General features: G+C 38.8%; 1 protein-coding gene across 2 annotated transcripts in view; it reads right to left on the bottom strand.

Annotated features, from left to right (window-relative positions):
• Nucleotides 1-8,731: 8,731 nt before the first annotated feature.
• Nucleotides 8,732-27,834, bottom strand: part of adamts12 (ADAM metallopeptidase with thrombospondin type 1 motif, 12) — a 45,912-nt gene continuing 26,809 nt past the window's right edge. For both annotated transcript variants that reach the window (XM_067439571.1, XM_067439572.1), the window contains 12 exons: nt 27,493-27,626; nt 25,434-25,554; nt 24,805-25,049; nt 24,053-24,194; nt 21,697-21,823; nt 21,105-21,315; nt 18,481-19,401; nt 16,778-16,930; nt 16,531-16,704; nt 15,908-16,054; nt 13,223-13,376; nt 8,732-11,729 (listed from right to left, as the gene is read on the bottom strand). In XM_067439571.1, the coding sequence (XP_067295672.1) occupies nt 11,614-11,729; nt 13,223-13,376; nt 15,908-16,054; nt 16,531-16,704; nt 16,778-16,930; nt 18,481-19,401; nt 21,105-21,315; nt 21,697-21,823; nt 24,053-24,194; nt 24,805-25,049; nt 25,434-25,554; nt 27,493-27,626 (2,645 nt within the window). In that variant the 3' untranslated portion in view covers nt 8,732-11,613. The remainder of the gene's footprint in view (nt 11,730-13,222; nt 13,377-15,907; nt 16,055-16,530; nt 16,705-16,777; nt 16,931-18,480; nt 19,402-21,104; nt 21,316-21,696; nt 21,824-24,052; nt 24,195-24,804; nt 25,050-25,433; nt 25,555-27,492; nt 27,627-27,834) is intronic.

Genomic DNA, 27,834 nt, shown 5'->3' with positions numbered 1-27,834 from the left:
CCATGCAGTGAGTGTGCAGCATTCGCTTTCTGTGAGGCTTTGTTTTCGTAACCCACGGATAAAACTCAAATAAAGTCAAATGCTGCAGTAGCCAAGAACCGCCTCGTATGCGATCTGGCGGTCATGGATTTTATTTGAAAAACGTGGAAGAGAGTCAATGCAATTGAAATGTGGCCTTTTCCATCTACTTTTTCGGGCCACATGTAATATAAGGAAGATTTAGGGGACTTGTGCGGAAGCTAGAGTTTTATCTTTCTCTGTGATCTGGGTTTTAGCGTTTAGATCTATCACGGTAATGCCTCTCAAATCCAGGCACAGATTTAGAAACAGCAAAGTTACTCGAGTTCCAGTGAGAGATTTACATTAAATAAGAGCATGATTACAAAGTACATTGAATGACAGTACGTTTGTTTTGATAAAACTATAAATACATACAAAAATAAATAATTTTCCTACATATAATAAATAAAGTAGTGAAAAGGGCTTGGAATATGAACATCTTCATAATTTATTTAAATATCATTAAAAGACATGATTTAAAGGGACCCTATTATGCAAAATTCACTTTTATATCGTTTTTTAAAGGTGTATTTTTGCAGTAAAATATCCAAAAACCACTAGGCCAGTGTTATATATTTTGTTCAGTTGAGTACTTACAATATCCTAAAGGTTTCCAACTATTTATAATTTTTTTGTATAAATTGTGAGAAAATTGTTATTTTAACCAAGGACCGGGACGTGTCAGCATAGCGTTTAAGGGAGTCGCCTGTCAATTGCGTCATATCTGAGTTACCCTCAGTTTTATTGGGCAGAAGCGCTTTTCTCTTAGCAGTGTGAACAAGTGTCACAGCAGCCACCGAGCGAACACAGAGTAATGTCATAACATCATTTTAAACACACTTAAATGTATCTAATATGATAAACAGAGCTGCTTTACCTCATACTCCCGACCAGAAAAGCGGAAATAGTGTGGGCGCCCGGCAACAGTGTCTCGTCCTGTCATAATAAAAGTCCCGGTGCTCGCGAGGCGGGTGTTTGCATTTCAATCGCTCCAGCGGACGTGCTCAGCTCCACAACACTCAGTCCTGCTCTGCTTCACACTACAGTAACGTTAATAAACGCATCCATGAACGTGATTTCTGCCCATGTCCTATTTTCCATTGGCTGTGAGGTGAAGACCACATGTCCCAAGATATACTGCGCTCAAACTTGGCGTCATCAAACTACGCCTTTGTTTTCAATAGGCACCCTCTAGTGGACGGAAAGTTGCATAGTGCACCTTTAACATAATTACATGTCTGCAGTGTGTGTACACAGTAACAACCCCTCAACTGTGGTAAAAATCCATCCACTTCTTTGTTGTTTTCTCCATTATCTTAAACAGACACTGCATCCAAAATCGAATACTTCCCTTGTATATAGTATGCCAAAACCAGTAGCCAACAAAGTAGTATGTTCGAATACTTTTTACAAGATGTAGAATAAGTTTCTGATGTCCCCAGAGTGTGTATGTGAGGTTTTAGCTCAAAATACCCCACAGCTCATTTCTTTATAGCATGTCATAGACAGTAAAAGAAATGGACAGAGCGATCCCATAGACGTCAACGGCGGAAGATTAGGTCAATTACAGGCACTCACTTCCTGATGGCTGAGCGAACTGCGCAGGCTCAGACTGAGCTTGACGACGTAGATGTGACGTAGGCAACCTGTCTGACAGCTGTAGGTCTTCTAGTAGTTGTGGAAAGTGAAATCTGAATAAAGTTGTTTTAATATTTTCTCCTGTTGCTTTTGGCTCACTATGGGCTTCTCCCCATTCTCCCCCCTTGACTTAATCAGACTTTATGTCTCCATGTTTCTTTAGAAATAGACAATGGACAAATGGAGTCTTTAAACGCCTCAGATGTAAAGTTATTCACTGTCAAAGTGACTCAAAAATGAATGGGAGTCAATGGGATGCTAACAGCAGGTGATGGCTTGGTTAGCAATGGCCGCCCCTATGGAAGGCACGCTTTCCGAGAGATAGATTACCCCGTTGGTTAAAATTGTCACTTTTTGAGGGTGAGCAAAAACATGCCATTTGTGTGTGTCCCTTTATATGCAAATTATCTGCTTCTCCTGGCCCCCTTTCTAAAAGAGGGAGGAGCTTCAAGAGCTCGTGTTAGCTGCTCCGATTATGCAGTCACAAATTGAAAATGTCCGAAACTGTTCAGCCTTTTATCTTTAAACCCGAGTCGGACAATGTTGGAGAGACTCACAAAGAAGTTTCAACATGTAGAATGCAACAGGAAGTTACTAAATGGTAGTTGATGAATTTAGATCAGATTCAATGTGGTTTGTGCTGTTTACACTGTCATGAGAAAAAACAGAACTGGGTCACATTTTAGCGGATTTGGGCCAAATTTACCTGCAGTTTAAAGGGTTAGTTCAACCAAAAATGAAAATTATTTCATTAATTACCTCATGTCGTTGGACACCCGTAACACCTTCGTTCATCTTCTAAACACAAATGAAGATGTTTTTGTTGAAAGCTGATGGCTGAGAAAGGCTTCAGATAGGCCTCCATTGGCATTCAGTACATTCCCACTCACAGGACCCATAAAGGCTCTAAACACATCGATACCAAGTCCATCTCACTACAGTGGCTGTACAATAATTTGTTATGATACAGGTCCTTCTAAAAAAAATTAGCATATTGTGATAAAGTTCATTATTTTCCATAATGTAATGATAAACATTCAACTTTTATACTGATGATTTTGGCATAAAGCTCATGAAAACCCAAAATTCCTATCTCAAAAAATTAGCCTATCATGAAAAGGTTCTCTAAACGAGCTATTAACCTAATCATCTGAATCAACTAATTAACTCTAAACACCTGCAAAAGATTCCTGAGGCTTTTAAAAACTCCCAGCCTGGTTCATTAATCAAAACCGCAATCATGGGTAAGACTGCCGACCTGACTGCTGTCCAGAAGGCCATCATTGACACCCTCAAGCGAGAGGGTAAGACACAGAAAGACATTTCTGAACGAATAGGCTGTTCCCAGAGTGCTGTATCAAGGCACCTCAGTGGGAAGTCTGTGGGAAGGAAAAAGTGTGGCAAAAAACGCTGCACAACGAGAAGAGGTGACCGGACCCTGAGGAAGATTGTGGAGAAGGACCGATTCCAGAGCTTGGGGGACCTGCAGAAGCAGTGGACTGAGTCTGGAGTAGAAACATCCAGAGCCACCGTGCACAGGCGTGTGCAGGAAATGGGCTACAGGTGCCGCATTCCCCAGGTCAAGACACTTTTGGGCTACAGAGAAGCAACACTGGACCGTCTGGAGGAAGACTGGGGAGAAGGAAATGCCAAAATGCCTGAAGTCCAGTGTCAAGTACCCACAGTCAGTGATGGTCTGGGGTGCCATGTCAGCTGCTGGTGTTGGTCCACTGTGTTTTATCAAGGGCAGGGTCAATGCAGCTCGCTATCAGGAGATTTGGGAGCACTTCATGCTTCCATCTACTGAAAAGCTTTATGGAGATGAAGATTTCGTTTTTCAGCACGACCTGGCACCTGCTCACAGTGCCAAAACCACTGGTAAATGGTTTACTGACCATGGTATGACTGTGCTCAATTGGCCTGCCAACTCTCCTGACCTGAACCCCATAGAGAATCTGTGGGATATTGTGAAGAGAAAGTTGAGAGACGCAAGACCCAACACTCTGGAGGAGCTCAAGGCCGCTATCGAAGCATCCTGGGCCTCCAGAACACCTCAGCAGCGCCACAGGCTGATCGCCTCCACGCCACGCCGCATTGAAGCAGTCATTTCTGCAAAAGGATTCCCGACCAAGTATTGAGTGCATAACTGAACATAATTATTTAAAAGTGTACTTTTTTTGTATTAAAAACACTTTTCTTTTATTGGTCGGATGAAATATGCTATTTTTTTGAGATAGGAATTTTGGGTTTTCATGAGCTGTATGCCAAAATCATCATTAAAACAATAAAAGACCTGAAATATTTCAGTTGGTGTGCAATGAATCTAAAATATATGAAAGTTTCAGAAGGACCTGAATACAATGCGACGAAAATATTTTTTGTGCGCAAAAAAAATCTCAATAATGACTTTATCCGTTTTTTGCCACACTTTTTCCTTCCCACAGACTTCCCACTGAGGTGCCTTGATACAAAGTTATACGACAATTCACCATGACGTCACAACAGTAGTAAACGCTCTTCCGGGCGGCAAAAGCCGAAGCGTTCCAATGGCAACGCTAATTGCTTGGGATTCAGACATAGTTAACATGATTATTGAGGGACTGATTAATTAATTCAGGAGATAGCGATACATAGTCTAATACCATAATTTTTAAATGAGCCTCAGGCTACCATTGAGTAGTTATTTGTTGTACATGCATCAATCATCCATCAGCCTACAATTATGTTTTGCTTTTCCCATTTCTTCCATTGACATTCGATCAGTAGCCTACATGACACGAAGTTCTGTCTCTTCCTACTTTTACTTCAGGCAGTGACTGGCAATGAGTTCGATCTTTAAAAGAGATCTAAAGTTTACTAATATTAGTCTTGAATTTCCCCAGCTGAAGATAATTATGCTCTGCTATGATTTTGTAGATGGACCGTTTTGAGAATACTTCTCTGTAGCGCCACTTTTGACAACGTCCAATCGCTTTAGCCTCCTCACCCAAAGGTTTTGCTGGATATATTTACTTTTTTCTGAAGGAAATCGATACAATCCTACACCTTTTGCTGTATATCTGATGGCGTAACCCCAAACCCAACACGTTTTCATCATAGTTTCAACTTTAATCAACAACAATGTTCTTCGTAACTATGTAACCGTTTACAGTAGCCGGCTGGATCTCTTCAGTTTGTCAATAGAAGCCGCTCGCGTTCTGCCACCCGGAAGTATCCTGGTCCCCATTGTTTACAAACATTCTGAAATGGTCTATTGTCTTCCATATTGGTCTCGGACGTGAACTCATGCGATAGTGGCGCTCCTCCTCTTCCGGGTCATGAATCTGAATGGCGGATCTGCGTAATATTCTCGCGCATGCGTCGAGTTCACGTCAATAACTTAGTGTCGTTATTTAGATTTTTGTGCGCACAAAAACTATTTTCGTCGCATTGCAGCAGCTCATTTGCATTTAAAGATACATGCACAAAAACAGCATGTTTTTTGCTTACATTTTAATAATTAGAACGAATAAGAACGAGTCTATGATTGAATCTGGAAGAAAAGCAAAATAACTGAGAAAAAAGAGAGCTAGTCTTCAGATCCCATGTCCGTAATTTATAGCAAAGAATCTAGCATTAATTCAATCTCAGTCGGATTAGTTAAAAGACGTTATTACTCCACCATCTGCGTGACATCATTAAAGGAACACTCCACTTTTTTTGAAAATAGGCTCATTTTCCAAGTCCCTTAGAGTTAAACAGTTGAGTTTTACCGTTTTTTAATCCATTCAGCCGATCTCTGTATCTGGCAGTAGCACTTTGAGCATAGCTTAGCATACATCATTGAATCGGATTAGACCATTAGCATCGCACTCAAAAGACTTTTACTATATTTTCCTATTTAAAACTTGACTCTTCTGTAGTTACATCATGTACTAAGACCAAGGGAAAATGAAAAACAATTTTTTTTTTAAGCTGATATAGCTAGGTACTATTTTCTGCGTAATATCACTGCACTGCTGCACCCATTGCATGGCAGCAAAGTTCCCTGATTATTACACAGGAATGAGAGAAGAAGTCCGTTGGTCTTAGTACACGATGTAACTACAGAATAGTAGTTATCTTTGAAAAAATAAAGTCTTAGTCATTTTTGAGAGCGATGCTAATGGTCTAATCTGATTCAATGATGTATGCTAAGCTACGCTAAAAGTGCTACCGCCAGATACAGAGATCGGCTGAATGGATTTAAAAAACGGTAAAACTCAACTGTTTAACTCTAAGGGACTTGGAAAATGAGCCTATTTTTTAAAAAAGTGGAGTGTTCCTTTAACGAAAGTGGTTGAACAACTAATTTGCAACAATACGGTTTTGGAAAAAACAGTGATGATTTAACCGTAGTTGATTTCTTCAACAATGCATTGTACTAGTTAAGCAGCTAGTTATGTCATTGTATGAGAAATTGACCACAGGATATAGGGATGAGGAGCAGCAGCTCATTTAAAGGTACATGCACGAAAACAGCATATTTTTGCATCAACTCAAAAATGGCCATTTACAATATTGTATAATAAATGCTCTATGGAGTATTTTGAGCTGAAACTTCACAGACACATTCTGGGGACACCTGAGACATATTACATCATAATAGGTCCCCTGTATGGTGTCATCCATGTTTGTAGCATAAACATTCAAGTTATAAACAAAAGGGATTTGTTAAAATCTGTTATATTCAGTAGATTTGAGCCTGGCTCTGAAATCTCTGTCTCTTCCAACGCTGTTCGCTTTTGTCCGTTCTAGCCGTGAGCAGTTTTGCCAGTCACTAAATGTAAATATTTTATGAGGCGAGTGTCCACTGAAGGTGTTGGGGTGTCGGGTTTGCACCGATGGTTTCTTGTTTTTCTGCTTCTGGACATGCTTGTCATGAAATCACTGATCAGTTGACCTGAACTTACATCACCTGTAAATGAACAGATATGACAAACTCATCCTAACCCAAGTTATAACCTGTAGTGTAAACTGTCTTATATCATTGAATTAAACTCATTGACTCTCCAAGGCGTTGTGTGGTCATGATATTGCAGTGTGTGCGTCTCCACTGACGTGCCACCTAAGGTGTAAAGCTAGACAAGTTGTTCTAGTTAACTAATATTATGGAGTGATCTGCTTTTAGTTTAATCAGGACCATTGAATCAGGTCTCTCGCTCTGACTGGATGTCTGAATTATTTAGTCGTACACAGGAAAGGGAAGTCGCCTCGCTGCCATTCAAGAGTCGCACCTCTGTATTCGGACCTCTTTTGCTGGAGGAACATTACGGTGATGTGTGATTATATAACTGAGCTAGAATCAAGGTTAAGTAATGCGCTTTGTCATGAAGAGCATTAAATCTAGGGCACTAACATGGTGTGACACTGCTGACAAATGTGATCATTCTGTGACCTAGCTGACAACGCTGCGGTGCCAAGTTGGTTTCAAGTTATAAGGGATAGAAGAACCTGCCAAATCTGGCCTAATTTAACCCGACCTCTGTAATGGAGCCTGATTCGGCACGGTTTGGATTGCAGAGTCACCTCTTCCCATTTTACGGTGACCTGAAAAAGTGTTAGGAAAGAACAAACAGTGGGTGAGCGGCAGGCTACTTTTATGTTTTTTTAAAGAACTATATTTCTGCATGTCCTAGACATTAAGAGTTACCAATACTTACACTGAGTCAAAGGTCTGAAGCCACATCACATTTTTATTTAGAAATAAATATATTCAAAAATAATGATTCTTTATGATTTTGGCTATTGAAAGGGATCAAATCTTTAAAATGGGTCATTCAAAAGAAAGAAAAAAAGGATTCTGAAATCGGATTAGATTACAAAAACCAATCAAGGTTTTGATCTGGTTCAAAGCGTCAGTGAGTTCAAAATGTTTTATTAATTGGGATACATCTGTTTCAAAAAACAAGGATTATCCTGATCCTAGCACATGGGTAAAAGGTATTCCAATCTAAAAATACAGAAAAGGCAGTAATATTGTGAAATATTATTACAATTTAAAATTACAGTTTTCATTTAAAATGTATATTTTATAATTTACTCCTGTGATCAAAGCTGTATTTTCAGCATCATTGTTCTAGTCTTCAGTGTCACATGATCCTTCAGAAATCATTAATTTAAAGCTACACTGTGTAACTTTTTTAGTTTATTCTTAGCTAAAAAACACTTAGTTCTTTCAAAAATATATGTGCTCATTAATGTATATTTACTTCTTTCAAGTAATAAAGTATTCTCGAAAGTTTATAATATGCCATTGAAAATACATACGGGTGAGGGGTTCGAATGGCGGTCGCCATGTTGCTCCTCCATCTTGAAAGTACATTAGCCAAAGAGGGACATACCCGTAAACTCAAGCTTTGCCTTTGGCGTTTTAACACTCGATTGCACCGTGTCGAATATGAAGAGGGGGATTGCCATGTTAATCTTGGACTAAATCGGCCACCGTAGGAGTTAAAACGAAATCGGAATTGAGAGGAACAGAAACTAAAATTACTGGATGGTCATATACCTTTACACCGCTAGATGGGGGAAAATATCACACAGTGTAGCTTTAATTAAAAAAAAAATCATATAAATATCAATGTAGAAAGCATTATTAACATTATTAGAAATAATAGAGATGATCTATTTCATTAAGGAATTAATATTTTTTAGAAAATATTTTAATACTGGATAGTAAAGTATATATTAACTAGTTCAAAATTACAAAATGTAGTCAATGCATCATCAATCCTTCTTCCAAAATGTGTTTTTGTCTTACCCTGATTATTTTTTTAACGGAGCTGCTCACAATGCATATAGGATGGAGACTTTAAAAAAGGTTTAGCCTACAGGTCCTTTTACAGAACTACCATAAGGTCAAGCACATGCCATTGAAATGAATGGAAATATCAATGGTGTTATACAGATCTTAAAGGGCAGCTCGCCGGGTTTTAGAACAGAATCTCACACATGATCTCAGAATGATCTGAAAACAATCAGGCAAATCATCAAACAACAGATATGGCATGCATCATGACTGCATTTATTTATAATCATATCAGCAGTGCAGATGAGCAGTATAAAACGTTCAGGCCTGTTTTAAAGGCCAAAGAGGATTGACCTGCAACACCTCCATCCTCAGTGTAATGTGCATTTAACTTGTTAACAATGTCTTAAACGCTTGAGCACCAACAGTTTACAGCACCACAAAGCTCCCATGAGCCACAGGAACACATTATTCACACAGTTTTTATCCATATTTTCAGATGACTGTAAATACATTAACTAGAAAAACCTACCACAAATACAGTGTAGATAACCCAAATCTATCTTATATCCTGCAACAACTTATTAAAAATCTATAAATTTCATTTTTATTAAAACAAAACAAACTTTTTTTTTGTACCTGAAATATCTGACTTGCATTTCATCACAATACTAAAGATGATTCACTGGATGACAAGAACTCATAAGCTGTTCATTTTAAAAGCATCTTAAAAAGGTTTGAGAATGAAGTTAAAGTACCATTTATCTTCTTTTAAAACCTTTCACAGTCATTTGCTCTTTGCATTTTTGCTATTTTTCAGTCATTTACATTTTGTGTGTGTTTTTTTGTTGTTGGTGCATTTATAATTATCAATCTTAGGCCATCATTTGTTTACAGAAATTGAAAAACTGCAGGTGAAAAGATTTCATGACAGCATTCACCGAATGAAAACATAAAAAAGTGTTAAAATTTTCAAGTTATATTGAGATGTTAGTGATGTTATTTGCTTGTTCATGCAAATTTTAAAAACTATTTTTGCAACAAATGAAATACAAGCCATAACTCTCTGAAATCAAATGTATGTCCTTAATTTTTCATGCAGCCTATTAATATGCTGTCTAATAATATCTTGTATTAATCTTTTAATAATTCTACACAAACTGATTCACATATTCACAAATGATTCTATAACAGGGTGTCTGTGGGTCTCAATTTGTCCTTACACAAAATAAGGCCTTAAAAGGGTCAGAGCAGAAAGTCTTAATGGCATTAAATGTTAAATGCATTGCCAATAATTTATAACTTCCTCAATATTTTTTCCTGTTTTCTAGTACAAATATATGTAATTTGTTTTATAGCTATCTATGTTTGAAACTTGCAATTGCAGTTTTTTGCAGAATTATCATCTTTACGTGAGTCGTGCATCAGCACCGGCTCCTCTGCGCAGATTAATCTAAAGTTTTAGGGAGTATGTGTGGCTTGCCGTCAGTCACCGCACCGGTGGGGATACTGTACTTCCGAATCACAGATTCTACGTCTTGGAAGTATGACCAAATTAAGATTTTTTTTACCAGAAAATGTAATCTGAAAAAGTAACATGTCTGCCACTTTTGTTCTGACACACTGAGAAAAAAAAGCGTTTCAATAAATAGCGCTATAATGGTAAATGAAAACTAATGATCGCTTAGCTCGCATCACATCAAACCGCACAAATTATACTTTGTTTGCAAATTGTTAATGTTAACAACATCAGCATTGCATTACTACATGTATTTATTAGCGCTACCTGCAGATTTTATTTTCTGTAGTCTAATCTTTTGCTTTTGAATCTGGGTGAATCTCCAGTTGTCACTGATGATTGCCATTTGGACCTTTTGGTGAATTGCAATCCACCATCAAAATTAAAAATTTAATTATTCCAGCTGCTGTGAGAAAAAGCTATAAATGATCTGCCACCTGTAGCTCCCACACATGCGATAGCCTACTAGCCGGAGAACACTGGCTGGTTATGTACTCGCTCAAACATTAAATTTGAAAACGTTATGGACTGCAGCTTTAAATCAAGTTACTTGAGATGCAACTGTAAAATGAAGTCTTGAAAATTTTGGCAAAAGTTTATGCTTAAAACTAGAACTTATTTAGTCATTTTGCATCTCCAGTAAAACGCATCTTCATTTAAGAATCTTTTTAAAATTTGCACAGGAAAACAAGACAAAAATACTGAGGAGAACATGCCTTTTTGCAATGTGATCAGTAAAAGGCATATTCTAGTGGTTGGGAACAAAGGTTTTCTTTTTTCCTTTAGTGAACATATTGACGTATTGGGCTCCTTTGTATTTTTTCCTTAAAATTTCTCTGCTTGGTCTTACAAATAACTTTTAAAGGTCTTAAATTTACCTTAATAAAACCTACAGTAAAAAGCCCTGTATTAACTTTAAGAAATGCCCATTTCACACAGAACGCGTTTTAGTGGTTAAAACACGAGGTCAGGGGAACAACAACAAAAGAACGTTTTTGAAACGTTTTGAGCGGTGCAGTTTTAGAATGCCGTGTTATGCTTGAGACGCTGCAATAAGACGTGAACGGAACTGTTAAACACGTCATTCTAGCACGTGTGTACATAGAAAAACTGGAATGGAAAAACATGTTCCCCTTATACAGTGAAAACGCTAATAGATCAGATAATAACTACTGTTTTTAACGAATAACCTGAATATTAGTTTGTATGCGCTAAAGTTTTGCTCCCTTCATGGCAGTTTCCAACTAATCCATGATTTTTAAATAATGATTAAACAGGTGTCTTGCTATGTGTTCAACCAGATCTTGAGCAGTAAACCTCTCAAAACACATTTTTTGGGTTAAAAAGAATGTCATTTTCCAAAACTAGTGCAAAAAATAATATATTGGATAACGGTTGAAGATGATGAATCCTGTAACTAAAGCTTGATGTATCCAGATGCATTTCATGACGCACTTTGAAACAAATGGAGGGAAACATGTCCAGGATTCTTTGTTCAAGTAAAAACCTCATATTTTCATATATTTGAGTGGGACGTCTGCATTTCTAGAGCACCATGAACCCTGCCTGCAGCATGTCCAGCGGTTTGCGCTTTTGGTCAATGACCCAAGCCTGACCTCTGCAAGTGTTACATCATACATGTGACACAACACTGCTTGCGGATGGAGCGCAGGGAGCAGCGACCCAGCAGCTTGAGTTTCTCACAGAAACGTGTCGACATGCTGTTTTTCTTGCAAACCAGACCTGCAAAGAAGACAAACAAAACAACTAAAAATATTTAAGGGACTTTAACATTAAAAATAAACTATAAAGACATGGAACGGCACATTAAAATAAGTGATATATGGTAACACAATATCTATTGTGCTGGTCATTAGAATATCATCAAAAAGTTTATTTATTTCACTAATTCCATTCCAAATGTTTAAATTCTTTTCATTTTGATGATTATAACTGACAACTAAAGAAATCCCGAATTCAGTATCTTAGAAAATTAGAATATTGTGAAAAGGTTCAATATTGAAGACACCTGGTGCCACACTCTAGTCAGCTAATCAACTTAAAACACCTGCAAAGGCCTTTAAACGGTCTTTGAGTCTAGTTCTGTAGGCTACACAATCATGGGGAAGACTGCTGACTTGACAGTTGTCCAAAAGACGACCATTTACACCTTGCACAAGGAGAGCAAGACACAAAAGATCATTGCAAAAGAGGCTGGCTGTTCACAGAGCTCTGTGTCAAACATTAATAGTGAGGCGAAGTGAAGGAAAAGATGTGGTAGAAAAAAAAGTGTACAAGCAATAGGGATAACCGCACCCTGGAAAAGATTGTGAAACAAAACCCATTCAAAAATGTGGGGGAGATTCACAAAGAGTGGACTGCAGCTGGAGTCAGTACTTCAAGAACAACTGCGCACAGACGTATGCAAGACATGGGTTTCACCTGTCCCATCCCTTGTGTCAAGCCACTATTGAACAACAGACAGCGTCAGAAGCATCTCGCCTGAGCTAAAGACAAAAAGGACTGGACTGCTGCTGAGTGGTCCAAAGTTATGTTCTCTGATGAAAGTTAATTTTGCATTTCCTTTGGAAACAGGGTCCCAGAGTCTGGAGGGAGAGAGGAGAGGCACACAATCCACATTTCTTGAGGTCCAGTGTAAAGTTTCCGAAATATATCAGATGTGTAATGAATAAATGAATAATGAATAAATTGTGTAATAAAGTGTGTAATGAATAAATATAATTTACAAGTTTTACTTTTTGAATGGAATTAGTGAAATAAATCAACTCAAAATATTCTAATTATATGACCAGCACCTGTGTATTTTCCAGGATGTCTTCTTGGATATATCTGGGGAAAACAGATACATACAGTATTTGGTCTCTTATATATATATATATTATAAATATATATATATATAAGATTTCAAACAATGACACACATAAGCCATGCTTAAAAATCTATAAATTGTCATTGCATTAGACATCCAGTGGATCAGCATGTTAGTGAATCATGCTCATAGTTAATGTAATGAACTATGGTTCCTCTGCTTAGACACTTGTTTAAGGAGAACTGACTTCACACATCCACAAAAATAGAGTAAAGAGAAAAGATCTTGCAGTATCTAATGCAATGACATTCAGGCATTTTAAGTGTCCAAATACATTTAGGGGACAGTGTAAGTTTATCATAAATTATGAAACAAACAGGACAGGATATTATATAACTGAGTTTACCTAGTTCAGTTTTACACTCCTCTGGGTTGCAGTTCTGCACACTGTCGGGTTTATTGCTATTTGCACACAGTGATGTCTTTTCTTCCTCGCCGGATTCCTGGTTTAAGCACCTCACCTCTCTCTTCTGAACCCCTCCACCGCAACTTCTGGAGCACTGTTAATCATTAAAAACCTTGATTACATGATTGGTGCACAGGAAGGGACGTATACCAATTTTTGTCCAATAAAATGCCCTCTGTAAAAACGAACATCCCGCACACATGATTATAAATACCACGCAAATCATGGATTGTAAATTAAACCTGATTTGACTTTTACAAAAGGCCCTTTTGATATGTCCTGCCCCACCTTCCTGTTTTAATAGGAAATAAACTACTGTTCAAAAGTTTGATTTAGCGTTTTTGTCTCTGTGACAATTTACAATAACACTTTATTTATAGGTGACAATATTAATGCTTTAGGTAACATTGAGCAATATATTCGTTACAGTTTTTATTAATCTTTTTTAACACCAATTAGTAAACATACATTCTGTTAAATATTAGTTAATGTTAGCTCTATTAAATAATATTAACTGATACATTTTTTTATTTTAATAATGTATAAGTATTTGCTGAAATTTGAATGTTAACTAATGTTAACAAATGGGACCTTATTGTAAAGTGTTACCGAAGTATCTTGCAATATCTGCCCTATGCTCACCAAGGCTGCATTTTATTATTGAATATTATTACAATTTAAAATAACTGTTTCCTATGCAAGTACAGGTCCTTCTAAAAAAAATTGCATATTGTGATAAGTTCATTAAGTTCAAGAAGTTCATTATTTTCCATAATGTAATGATAAAAATTAAACTTTCATATATTTATATATCTTAAAAAATTAGCATATTTCATCCGACCAATAAAAGAAAAGTGTTTTTAATACAAAAAATTAATTCAACCTTCAAATAATTATGTTCAGTTATGCACTCAATACTTTGTCGGGAATCCTTTTGCAGAAATGACTGCTTCAATGCGGCGTGACGTGGAGGCGATCAGCCTGTGGCACTGCTGAGGTGTTATGGAGGCCCAGGATGCTTCGATAGCGGCCTTAAGCTCATCCAGAGTGTTGGGTCTTGCGTCTCTCAACTTTCTCTTCACAATATCCCACAGATTCTCTATGGGGTTCAGGTCAGGAGAGTTGGCAGGCCAATTGAGCACAGTAATACCATGGTCAGTAAACCATTTACCAGTGGTTTTGGCACTGTGAGCAGGTGCTAGGTCGAGCTGAAAAACGAAATCATCTCCATAAAGCTTTTCAGCAGATGGAAGCATGAAGTGCTCCCAAATCTCCTGATAGCGAGCTGCATTGACCCTGCCCTTGATAAAACACAGTGGACCAACACCAGCAGCTGACATGGCACCCCAGACCATCACTGACTGTGGGTACTTGACACTGGACTTCAGGCATTTTGGGATTTCCTTCTCCCCAGTCTTCCTCCAGACTCTGGCACCTTGATTTCCGAATGACATGCAAAATTTGCTTTCATCCGAAAAAAGTACTTTGGACCACTGAGCAACAGTCCAGTGCTGCTTCTCTGTAGCCCAAAAGTGGTTTGACCTGGGGAATGCGGCACCTGTAGCCCATTTCCTGCACACGCCTGTGCACGGTGGCTCTGGATGTTTCTACTCCAGACTCAGTCCACTGCTTCTGCAGGTCCCCCAAGCTCTGGAATCGGTCCTTCTCCACAATCTTCCTCAGGGTCCGGTCACCTCTTCTCGTTGTGCAGCGTTTTTTGCCACACTTTTTCCTTCCCACAGACTTCCCACTGAGGTGCCTTGATACAGCACTCTGTGAACAGCCTATTCGTTCAGAAATTTCTTTCTGTGTCTTACCCTCTCGCTTGAGGGTGTCAATGATGGCCTTCTGGACAGCAGTCAGGTCGGCAGTCTTACCCATGATTGCGGTTTTGAGTAATGAACCAGGCTGGGAGTTTGTAAAAGCCTCAGGAATCTTTTGCAGGTGTTTAGAGTTAATTAGTTGATTCAGATGATTAGGTTAATAGCTCGTTTAGAGAACCTTTTCATGATAGGCTAATTTTTTGAGATAGGAATTTTGGGTTTTCATGAGCTGTATGCCAAAATCATCAGTATTAAAACAATAAAAGACCTGAAATATTTCAGTTGGTGTGCAATGAATCTAAAATATATGAAAGTTTAATTTTTATCATTACATTATGGAAAATAATGAACTTTATCACAATATGCAATTTTTTTTAGAAGGACCTGTATATGATAAAATGTAATTTATTCCTGTGGTCAAAGCAGAATTTTCAGCTTCATTACTCCAGTCCTCAGTGTCACATGATCCTTCAGAAATCATTCTATTATAATGATTTGCTTTTCAAGAAATATTTATTACTATCATTGAAGAAAAAGTTAGGCTGATTCATATTTGATATGATTGAAACCACGATACATTTTTTTCATGATTCTTTGATTGATAGAAAGTTCAAAAGAACAGACATTTTTTTGAATGTATTGAATGTCTCTTTTGATCAGTTTAATGCAACCTTGCCAAATTAAAGCATTCATTTCTTCTTACTAATAGTGTGTCAACATATTGCATTTCTCATGATCTCTAGCCAAACACTACATTTACTCCTTTCTATAAATGAAGAGTGAGGTTTGAGCAGTGTTTTACCTGACCCCAGGCTTCAGTCGCCCAGCCGATGCAGGGCTGCCGATGGCAGGACTCAGTGCTGGAGGGTTTGAGCGTGACATTGCAGCGCTGATACTCTGGGCAGTACACAAGTCTTTCCTTCACTCCCTGCCCACAGCTTTTAGAGCACTGTCAATCACAGATGAAAAACATTGATCTAGACTAGACATGTGATGATATATGGCAAAACGATATACAATAATAACAATTTACGTCTGACTACATTGCACACCAGTTAAATTTTTTCCCTATCTGGCGGAAGCTCTATATTTTAATTTATAACGTTTTAAATGTGGATATTTTTCTCACACAAACACATTGCTTTGCTTCAGAAGGAATTATATAACCCCCTTGAGCTGTGTTATATGATGGATAGATGCACTTTTATGGACTTCAAAAAACGGAGCAACAATTCACTGCTATTATAAAGCTGGGAAGAGCCAGGACATTTTTTATACACCTAGGATGACTTTAAGTTTTGTAACTTTGTAACTTATCAATAAAAGCTTCAGCAATTATTGTGATATTAAAATTTGATACGGTCACATCCCTAATCTAGACTAGACAATTGTCTGCACTGTAACATCAGTATGTCAAATTAGTACCTCTCCCCAGGGTGAGTACATCCACTGCAGGCAGGGCCGACTGTTGCAGGGCAGACTGATGGGTGGTTTGTATGAAAGAGCCTGACAGTGAAACGGCCTCAATGGACGTCTGCTTTTGGTGTCGATGCACTGCACTTCTCGATGCTTCATATCAGACACACAGCCCTCGGGACACTAAGGAGAGGGAGATCTCACAGTTCAGAACAGCATACAGTAATCAAGGTCTCGTTTGGAAACGTGGCTTTACCTTGGTCCAGTTACCACTCTTCCAGATGGCGCAGGGTCGCAGGTTGCATCGTCGGGCAGGTTCTGGCTTCTCCTCACGGGCGCAATCTTCCTCACGCTCTGAGCTACAGGTTACAGACCGCCACACCGCTCCAAGACCACACGTAGTGGAGCACTGGGACAAAGAATATATATTAGAGACTATATTCGAGTGCTTTAAATTCATTATTAGTACTGCTTTTCATTATCTCAGATGGGTTCCTCTAAGTGATTCAAGTGTAAATAAAAAGGTACACTAGTTTGAAGTTCAATGATAACATTTTTGGGGTCAGAATGATTTTTCTTTTTTGGAAATAAATTAATATTTTATTCCTAAATTGTATCAAACGTGAAAACATTTATTTTTATCAAAATATCCTGGGTAAAAGTCTTGCATTCTGAGAAATATCAAAATTGTGTTTGTAATTAAAACAAGAAAAAAATATTGCCAATGGGATAAGAAAACTAAACTTACCTTAAGAAAAAATCCCATGGGGTAAGCCAAATTTGTTTTAATCAAAAAACATTTTTTTACAATTTATTTATTACCCAATTGACAGATATTTGTACATTTTGAGCATAAACTCACTTAATTTTTATAAAATTCATCAGAAAACAAGAAATAAGGCCAGATTCTAAACAGGGAAAATTAGCGTGAGAGCGCAATCCCATAAAAACACAGATGGGAGAGGAAAGTTGGGAGTGCAAAGACACAGCCGGATCATTTCCATAATGACCAACACAATCTACCAAGAGCAGCGCAAACTAGTGTATTGTTTAAGATTTTTAGGCGGTAAATAATGGAGCAAATACCAGTAAATTGACGAGCGCAAACACCAAAAAGAGGGTTTGAGCTTGCGCTAAAATGTTAGTAAATCTGGCCCATAATCTTATGTTATTTTGCGTCTCATGAGCCCCTTTCACACTGCACGTCGGACCCGGAATATTCCCGGAACATTGCCGGGTCGCCTTCTGTGTGAAAGCAACCACGTCCCGGAATTGATTACCGAATTGAACCCGGGTCGGGGACCTAGTAACATTGCGGGATTTGACCCGGGACGAGCGCTGTGTGAACAAAAGCCGAAACTAATGCCGCAACGTGTACGTAGTTATCGTGCGACTCCTAGAGCTTGTTTTTTCAATAATACAACCCTGCAGTGCCAGAAGAGATAGTCTGTGTTTTAAATGCAGAGAGTGTTCGTATACAAAAGAAACTAAAGTTAATCAAGCAGAAATGTGCGCAAACTGGACACAAGTCGAGACCACGGAGCTCCTTACTATCCGCGCTGAAGCTGAGATTGCTCGCCATTATACGTCACATCAGGATGTCGCATGTCAACTCGACCCGGGACCGTTACCAGTTGTGTGTGAAAGCGCACATATTATGGTATTTCGCTGGCAGTATGAATGGACCAAATCTAGCGGCCCGGGAACAAATGCCGGGTCGCATTAACCGTGTATTTGCCGGTATCGCAGTGTGAAAGGGGCTCTGTAGATATATCTTGATTCAAGAATATTCCGATATTCATGAAAACGACAACAGCATCATCAAAGTCTAAAACCTAATGCTTGTGCTACCACACAAGCATTGCCGTTTCCTTCTGGAAATGCACTTCTAGTGATAAGTCTTAACGAGAGGCAGGTGATCCCCTTAGACATTAAATAATAATAAGTTTGCATTCTTACATCACTCCAGTTGCCCACTTCCCAGAATGCACTCCTACTGACGGGATTTCGTGCATTCAGGTTCCCGTAGTCATCGGTGGTGGTCGGCGTCTTTAGAGATTTAGGCGCCTTCCCTTTGTTTGGTCCTTTCGGTGTTTGCAAGGCCTTTCTCAGTATCTTCACTGTAGGAAAAGTTACTTGTGGACTTTGAGTATTCATATGCATCACTTTTGGGTTTGGGGTGGTATTTAGTTCATACGGGCTTGTTTTAATGCATTGCTGTGTTGTCAGATCAATGTATTGGGTTCTGCTGGTAGTAGCTGGTTTTGTAGTGTCAGTGTTAGTATGCACTGGTGCTCGAGTTGTGGTTGGTCTGACAGTGGATGTGGGGACTTCTTTAGGAGTGCTGGTAAACACATCAACATCACGTGCCCTTTCTTCTCCAGTGGGATCTTCTACTATATAATCATAACCCGTTGTGTAGCTTTTATCCGGAGGTTGCAGGTCTGTACTTCCCTCCTCGTCGTCCGCAGTTCCCTGATCTTTAGTGTTTGTGGGAACCGTTCCCCGACCGCCACTATCTTTGTGACCATCACTCACCAAGATAAAGTCTCGGTCCTCTTCATGGATGATGTCAGATGTTGTGTCTGTTGGGGAAGTGTTGGTGTGTGTCGTAATAGAAGTAGGGGTGTTTGGAGGCGTGATAGTGGTGCTATATCCTGGTGTTTGGGTCCCGGGGGCCTGCGTTGGGATTTTAGGAGGGACTCTAGGTCGGAATCGTGGTCGAAACGGAGAACCTGTCCATCTGTTAGTGGACGAGCAGCTCTGGAGGTTACAGAGGATTGTGGCACGAGGTCGACTGGAAGGGCTGCACTGGCTGGGTTGCTTTGCCACACATTTGACAATTCTGGACTTTATTCCTCCATCACAAGACAGAGAGCACTGCGGGATGACAATCATATATTCCAGTAACACAAAAATTAAATAATAATTACAATGCAACTAATTACTATACAAAAGTGACAACTACAACTTGAACTTCGGTCCCATCTTCATTCAAAGCAATTGCATAACTTCAGAAGACTTGGAATAGTGCACATCCATCCATCCATCCATCCATTTATCCATCCATCTATTCATTCATTCATCCATCCATCCATCCATCTATCCACCCTTTCATCCATCCATCCATCCATGCACTCATCCATCCTACACATCCATCCATCCACCCTTTCATCTATCCATCGTACTCATTCATCCACTCATCCATCCATCTATTCATTCTGCAAATCCATCCATCCATCCTGCACATCCATCCATCCATCCACCCATTCATTCTGCACATCCATCCATCCACCCATTCATTATGCACATCCATCCATCTATCCATCCTGTACATCCACCCATCCATCCATCCATCCATCCTGCACGTCCATCCATCCACCCTTTCATCCATCCATCCATCCATCCATCCATCCATCCATCCATCCATCCATCCATCCATCCATCCATCCATCCATCCATCCATCTATCCTGCACATCCAGCCATCCACTCATCCATCATGCACATCCATCCATCCATCCATCCATCCATCTATCCACCCTTTCATCCATCCATCCATCCTGCACATCCATCCATGCACTCATCCATCCTACACATCCATCCATCCACCCTTTCATATATCCATCGTACTCATTCATCCACTCATCCATCCATCCATTCATTCTGCAAATCCATCCATCCATCCTGCACATCCATCCTGCACATCCATCCACCCATTCATTCTGCACATCCATCCATCCACCCATCCTGCACGTCCATCCATCCACCCTTTCATCCATCCATCCATCCATCCATCCATCCATCCATCCATCCATCCATCCATCCATCCATCCTGCACATCCAACCATCCATCCTGCACATCCAGCCATCCACTCATCCATCATGCAAATCCATCCATCCATCCATCCTGCACATCCACTCATCCATCCATCATTCACTCATCCATCCTGCACATCCATCCATCCACTTATCCATCCTGCACATCCATCCACCCACCCATCCATCCTGCACATCCTGAACATCCATCCATCCATTCTGCACATCCATCCATCATTATGATTTTATTACTTTTACTGTTATTTTTGCCTTTTGAAAGCCAAAAATAGTTACTTTGAAGTAAGTCAAAGAAAAAAAGTCAAAATGTGAGAACGTATTAAAACAATTTTAATTTTCAGGGTGAAGTTTTCTTTCAAATCCAGAACAATTCCAAACAAAACATGTAACTGTTACAAAGGTTCTAATGGACATGGTGATGGGAAAACTGTATGAGAGGGTAGGAAAAATTATACTTCAGTACTGTTGCGTTCACTCACAAACCTCTTGCAAAAGTTTTATTACATTACTAAGACAAACTTCACGTTTGCTCCCAAAAGCACTGAAATATAGTTTTCCCTCCAGCGTCATTATTTCCATCACAAATGTTTCTGCGAGTGAACGCAAAGTTACTTGGGGGAAGGCAAAATATTTTCGAGTGAATGCAATTTCCATCTTTTTACAATTCTAATGTCCATTTAGGGGCTCTCTAAACTGATACACAGATAAATAGATCTTCCATAAATAACACAGCAATAAAACAGCCCACCTCGCTCCAGTTCCCCACAGTCCATTCTGACCCACACGGTACATCTCGGTTGCAAGGTACCACAGGTTTGGGTTTGAGCAGCTGCTTACAGTCCCCAGGGTGCAGAACCCGCTCCTCTCCGGCCACCGTACGCACACACAGAATGGTACGCTTTCTCACTCCGTTTGGACCGCATGTAGCCGAGCATGTCTGCCATCCTCCAACCCACCACCTGAAGTCAGCACAGAGTTTAGTTTACACAGTTTCTACGCAATAAAATATATTTTAGAGCTTAGCATAACTAGAAATATGTATATTCATTATAAAAATATATAAATACTAATACAAATACTTTCCCCTTGGAAGTTTGCTGAGAATACCATTTAATTTTTTTAATGGTGATGTATATTTTATGTGAAACTGTATACAATATTAAAAGATACATTTTTCCTATTTAAGGAAATAAAAAGCATTTTTATTCTAGGTTCAACAAACCGATTTTAAAAACAATGATTATATACATAGTAAACAAACCACACACTGCAGAAATAATAAGACTAGTATGATGGTGTGCTTTTCTTAACACATAGCCATTATTTTTACAGTATCGTACCGTGCAGGGCAGTCCATGTTCTTGCACTTGCGATGCCTGTCATCAGGACGTGTACTGGAGTCACACAGTGTTTCTTCAACCACGCCAACCTCTGCCTCAAAACAGCGCACAGGTTGAAGCTGCTCACCTATACAGAGTGAAAAAAAATTGACATACCAGCAGCTATCAAAGCTATTGAAAAAAATATTTCAATTGTTTAAAAAAAAAAAAAAAAGATTATGATGAGTCAATTTAAAGACCAATGAAGTGCCTTGAGACACACAGCATTATTCAATGTGTTGACATAATTCCCACTGAAACAGGAAGACAAGGCGGGACATATCGTGCCGTTCCACCCCTTTTAAAAACACAATAGCGTTTCATTTATATCTCGACCAGAGCAGGTGATTAAAGCTGCAGTTTCCTCCTAATCTCTAACCATTTCTACTCCTAATCTCCTTCATATCGCTTTAAAATACAGCATTCTGTGCATAATTCAAATGAGTCTGATATATTTTGTGGTCTTCGCCAACTCGTGCATATATTCTGCTGTGTGCTATTGTGTCTCTGGATTGGACCAGACTGTCTGTCTGTGTGAGTGTGTGTATATGAGTGTGTGTGTGTGTGTGTGGGGGGGGGGGGGGGGGGGGGCAGTGTAAGGGGATAGAAAATACGGTTTGTACAGTATAAAAACCATTACGCCTATGGAATGTCCCATATGTCACAAAAAAACAAACGTGTGTGTGTGTGTGTGTGTGTGTGTACTGCAGCGTTTTGCGTGACACTACCGTGAAACCAGACTTCATTCACCCCAATAGAAAGCATATTTAGAGGCTGAATCGTTCCCTATCCCCTATAAAGTACCCTATGCACCATTCACCATGTGGAAAATAGTAAATGTGTGAACAAGTGACCGATTTCAGCCTCAGCTTCAGTGTCTATTTGTAATGTAGGGGGCGGGTCTTCAGATTCTAGACAGCATTTGATTGGACAGAAAATCTGATGAGTGATGTCATCAAAATCATTGAAGTGAGAGACTGTAAGTTTTGAATGCTAATTTCTTCTAAATGCGAATTTTGTCATTGTTTTGGATCACACTAGCATATAGGCAACGTGGGGGAGAGGACGCTGGCGTTGTCTGTTGGCCGCTTCTCCACCCACAAATCATGTTACTGTACTATTAGATTTAGATTTTATTTTATTTTCTTATGTTTGTGACTAGTCTAACAGTCAGAGCTACAATTGCGACTGTTGCTGATTGCTGGCAGCCACTGAGAGGACGTTGTTCACCGTTCGCCGTTTTCCACCGCTTCTCTGATGTTTATGTTTGAATTGCAGCGGTTGGTTCTGGTTTGAAGGACATTTGATGTTGCTCGCCGCGGCTGCTCACTGGTGGTCTCCCTCAGGCTTAAGCTGCATGGTGGCTGAAGTTTGCACCGGGCTAGCGTCATCCGGGCCATCGTCATCGGCGTCCAGCATGATGTTGGGATGTTCCGCTTCTCGGCTGCGGAATGTCTTTACTGTGACTTTTGATCAATTTAATACATCCTTGCTAAATAAAAATATTAATTTATTTAAAAAAATTATAATAATCTTACTGACCCCAAACCTTTGAACAGTAGTTTAGGCACAGATACTGCCACATAACTTCTTTTTTTTGTGTAAATCTAAGACCCATCATCTCTGGTCTTCAGCTGTCATGCCTCGACGATGTCATCAGGACACTGCCGCTGGGAGAAATTTAAAACATGGAGTGGACCACAGTGTGCTGCGGAGCTAACAGAGACTTCCACAATCAGCTCTGTTTCTGTTCACCATCAGCTCTGTTTCTGTTCACCATCAGCTCTGTTTCTGTTCACCATCAGCTCTGTTTCTGTTCACCATCAGCTCTGTTTCTGTTCACCATCAGCTCTGTTTCTGTTCACCATCAGCTCTGTTTCTGTTCACCATCAGCTCTGTTTCTGTTCACCATCAGCTCTGTTTCTGTTCACCATCAGCTCTGTTTCTGTTCACCATCAGCTCTGTTTCTGTTCACCATCAGCTCTGTTTCTGTTCACCATCAGCTCTGTTTCTGTTCACCATCAGCTCTGTTTCTGTTCACCATCAGCTCTGTTTCTGTTCTGTTTTCTGTGTTGGTTGATTGTTTGTAGTATTCTATATTTTTACTTGTTATTCATTGTTTTGTTTTGTTATTTTTTCCCCCTTTGTTGCACTTTGAGATTCTTCGGAATGAAAAGTGCATTATAAATAAAATCTATTATTATTATTATTATTATAGATAACAGTAAGTTTAACAAGACTAACTAACAACTTTTTTATTTCATGAGGACTTTAAATATGGACTGTAATGAAAAGTACAGAGAATCTCTGTCCATACCAAGGCCACAGGTGGTGCTGCAGTCAGTCCAGGCTCCGTATTTCCAGATGTATTCTGGTTCCAGAATTTTGTTTCCAAGGGGGCGACTCCTCTTAATTGTGTACTCATACTTGACACCAGGATTCAGCTCTTGGAACAACAACTGAACATTTCAAATTAAAACAAAAACATCCATCATTTCATGGCTGTATTCAAGAAATCATCTTGTTCTGCAAGTGCTGCCAGTCTTAGATGCAACAGCTTTATTTGTCATGCTATTTTTTCATGCTTTCTCACATAAATAATGTCAGAAGAAGAGGGATAAATCAAAATCACTCTGCTCCAATAATGAAATTATTTTTCACCAGAGAATTGAATTGATTAAAAATTCGGTATTCTAACAAAAATGCTTTCTGGGCAAATTGTCCATTGGTTCCTCAAAGAAATGTTTCAGGTTTAGTGGGTTGTTTTTGTTTGATAACCACAGTAAATAACATTGAATCTTTACTCAACATGTTAATACAAAAAAAAAAATGCATATCTGTGTCACAAAAGGATGTGATGGAACTCTCACTATTTTAATTAATTTAATGATTGTTTTTTAACTTTACATTACAACTCTCACAATCTCTTGCCCTATAGACATTAAATGTAAGTGCACCATTTTTCTAAACCTGATGGTATCTATAGAGTTTAAAAGATATTAAACCCAGAATATTCCTTTAATATATGTGCATTTAGGCAGATGTGTTTACATGTGTGAGGATCAGTACCTGGATCATCACAGGTTCAGTTGTTGGTCCTGCAGAGGTGAGATTCTCCATATTACCGCTCCGCTCGTAGTAAAACTTTGTGCCACCTGCCTCATACTCTCCGTTCCACTGAATGATGTAATTCCCATTGAGGTAATACTCATCTGAATCAGCCGCTCGGATCGCAAGGAAATTCCCAGCCTCTTCTACTTCCTGTATGAAGATATCCCGAGCTCCCTTAGGGATCAAAACCAGGTCCATGTAACCTAAATCACATTCACATTTCACATTTATGCATTTGACAGACGCTTTTATCCAAAGCGACTTACATTGCATTCAAGGTACACATTTTACATTTTGTCAATTCCTGCTCTCCCTGGGAATCAAACCCATGACCTTGGCATTGCTAGTGCCATGCTCTACTGTTTGAGCTATAGGAAAGCCTAGTGATATATAAAGCCTATAGTGATTTATAGGAAATCACATGATCTCACTTATAAACCCTATAAAGACATCATCCAAACATTGGAGTTTCAACACACACGTATAGTACGTATACATCTGGACATATGTCATTTTATTCATCATTTGTTAAATATGATTTAATCTATTAAATATCTAAATATATAAGTCAAGTATTTACTACACACCAAATCCATCTTGCTTCACAAAGTTGTCCTTCACCGTCTCACAAGTGGATCCATCACCGAGACAAACACCACAGCTGTCCTCTTTAGCATTAGAATTAATGCCGAAATCACAACCCACCTCCTGGAGAAAGATTACACGCACACGTACACACGTACACACGTACACACGTACACACACACACACACACACACAATATAGTTGTTCTCTATAGCACAAAAACATAATTCAGAATTCATGAAAGATTAATATTAGGAGAAAAAAAAAATGCACCTACATGCTTCTGACCAACCAATATATGTATATGTAAAAATAATAATTAAAGACTTTTTAATAATGTCATAATTTAAATAATGCCAGATTTGTCACAGGCTGGAGTGCTCTTGATCTCCACCAGATGGCACGCCTCCCTAGTACTTTGGCACCACTTGCTGAACTACATTTCCCATAACCCATTTGCCATGTTCTGATTACTATCACCTGTTTATCATTATCTCATATATGTTTGCCTATTTAAACCCGCTGTGTTCATTCACTCATTGTGAAGTCTTGTTGGGGTTACACTGCATTTCTGAGCGCCGTTTCTGTGATATGGTCTTGATTTTCTGCCTATTCTCCTGTGCCTTGGACCTTTGTTATTATCTGGATGGTTTGCTCTGTGGTTTTGAACAATTGCCTGTTTTATGGATTACGATTAATTATGGATATGGATTAATTATGTATTCTGGATTGCCCCAATAAAAGCTGCGTTCGGATCCTCAATCCGTGTTTCAGATCAAATTTCTTGAGGCAGAACAGCGAATATGAGTAGAATGACACAAGATTTTTATGTAGTATTTTTAAGAAATCCTCAATGATGAAATACATGACTAGAAAAATAGTTTTCAGTTCTACTTTCTAAATATGAATTATCATATGCAGTAAAAGACAACAAGCACTGTAAAGGTTTTGCCAAAAACTCAACTGACTGGCTTCTCTCCTGTATGATTGTCTCTTCAGACCTTAGACCTGCACATGAGCTTCTTTTGACCTCCTGACTGAACTCCTTCCCACAAATTGATCATAGATATTAAGTGCAAACAATAACCATAATCAAAGTTGTCAATATTCAAAGTGCAAATAGAGACCAGATTTTTCTTCAAGCATACAGATACAGAGCTAAGAGATAGTTTTCATATTGTGAGATATTTACATGCTTCAGGGAGCCGCATTCAAACAGCAGTAACGCATTGAAATCGTGTTTGAAGGAGCGTTCCTGTTTACATTCACTTTTAAATTCTGTGAACATGCGGAAGCGACGGTTATCCACCTAAATTAAATTGTTTTTATTTCTATGAAAAGCAAAACTAGAGGGCAATCGTAATGTAAACGTAGCGTTGGCATATTCTATCCTAACTTCACCCTTACACTTAAGAGACAGCTTTTCACCTAGACGAGAAATCTTTTACTATTTCTATCTAGACATTTATATTGTTATAAAAGATTTATATTCAAATAAATAGTTATTTTTACCTTACTTTCTGTTCATCAAAGAATCTAAGAAAATACATAGCACATTTAAAACATTAAAATTACTGATATTAATATAGAAAATGTAATATATATTTCACAATATTGCTGTTCTTACAGTATTTTGACCAAATAATTGCAGCCTTGGTGAGCATAAAAAGCTTTGAATGGTGCCTAGTTCAAAATGAAGCTAAAAGGTACTGCGCCACTTTGCGTTTGTGAAATGTTAGTGGAATATGTTTCAAGTTAATGTAATGAATTAGACCTGTAGTTACTTGAGGAGAACTGACTTCATACATCCACTAAAAGTCACATAAGCTTCATCTGATTCAAAGACATTGAAGAAGAAGAATGAAGAAAATGTTGTTAATGAAGCTTGTGCAGCACAGATGCTTGCTTTGATAATATGTTATGACATTCAGACATGTAACGGTGTCACAAAATACTTTGTTATAAACTTGGTGTGCAGCCACAGAACTCAAACAAAACATCTGTACACGGACGCACACACAAGCACAAATGGGTTGAGTAAGACATACCCAGCCACACTACCTTGCACACACCATTGACACAGATGTTCCTGCTGTTGTTGTTCATGAAGCAGGGCGTTCCATCTGTGACCGCATCCAACATCTTCTCAGAAAAGTCCTCATCCAAAGGCCTGCAGTGTAACTCGCATTGGCGCGCTGTGAGAGAGAGACGGGCCTTTTATTTACGGTATGATACTGTGAAACATTTTATTATTGTGTTTGTTTAAAATCCTTTATACTAATACATTATAGATGTATACTAGTAGATTTAATATCATGGAAAATACAAAAAAGTACCATGGTAGTAAACACTTTATTTTACAGTGTCCTTGTTACGTTTGTTACACATACTTACCATAGTAAT

Source organism: Pseudorasbora parva, chromosome 3 (assembly GCF_024679245.1).
Source record: "Pseudorasbora parva isolate DD20220531a chromosome 3, ASM2467924v1, whole genome shotgun sequence".
Lineage (NCBI taxonomy): Eukaryota > Metazoa > Chordata > Actinopteri > Cypriniformes > Gobionidae > Pseudorasbora > Pseudorasbora parva.
Note: the sequence above shows the minus strand (reverse complement) of the source record. Positions and strands in the feature narration are given on the sequence as shown.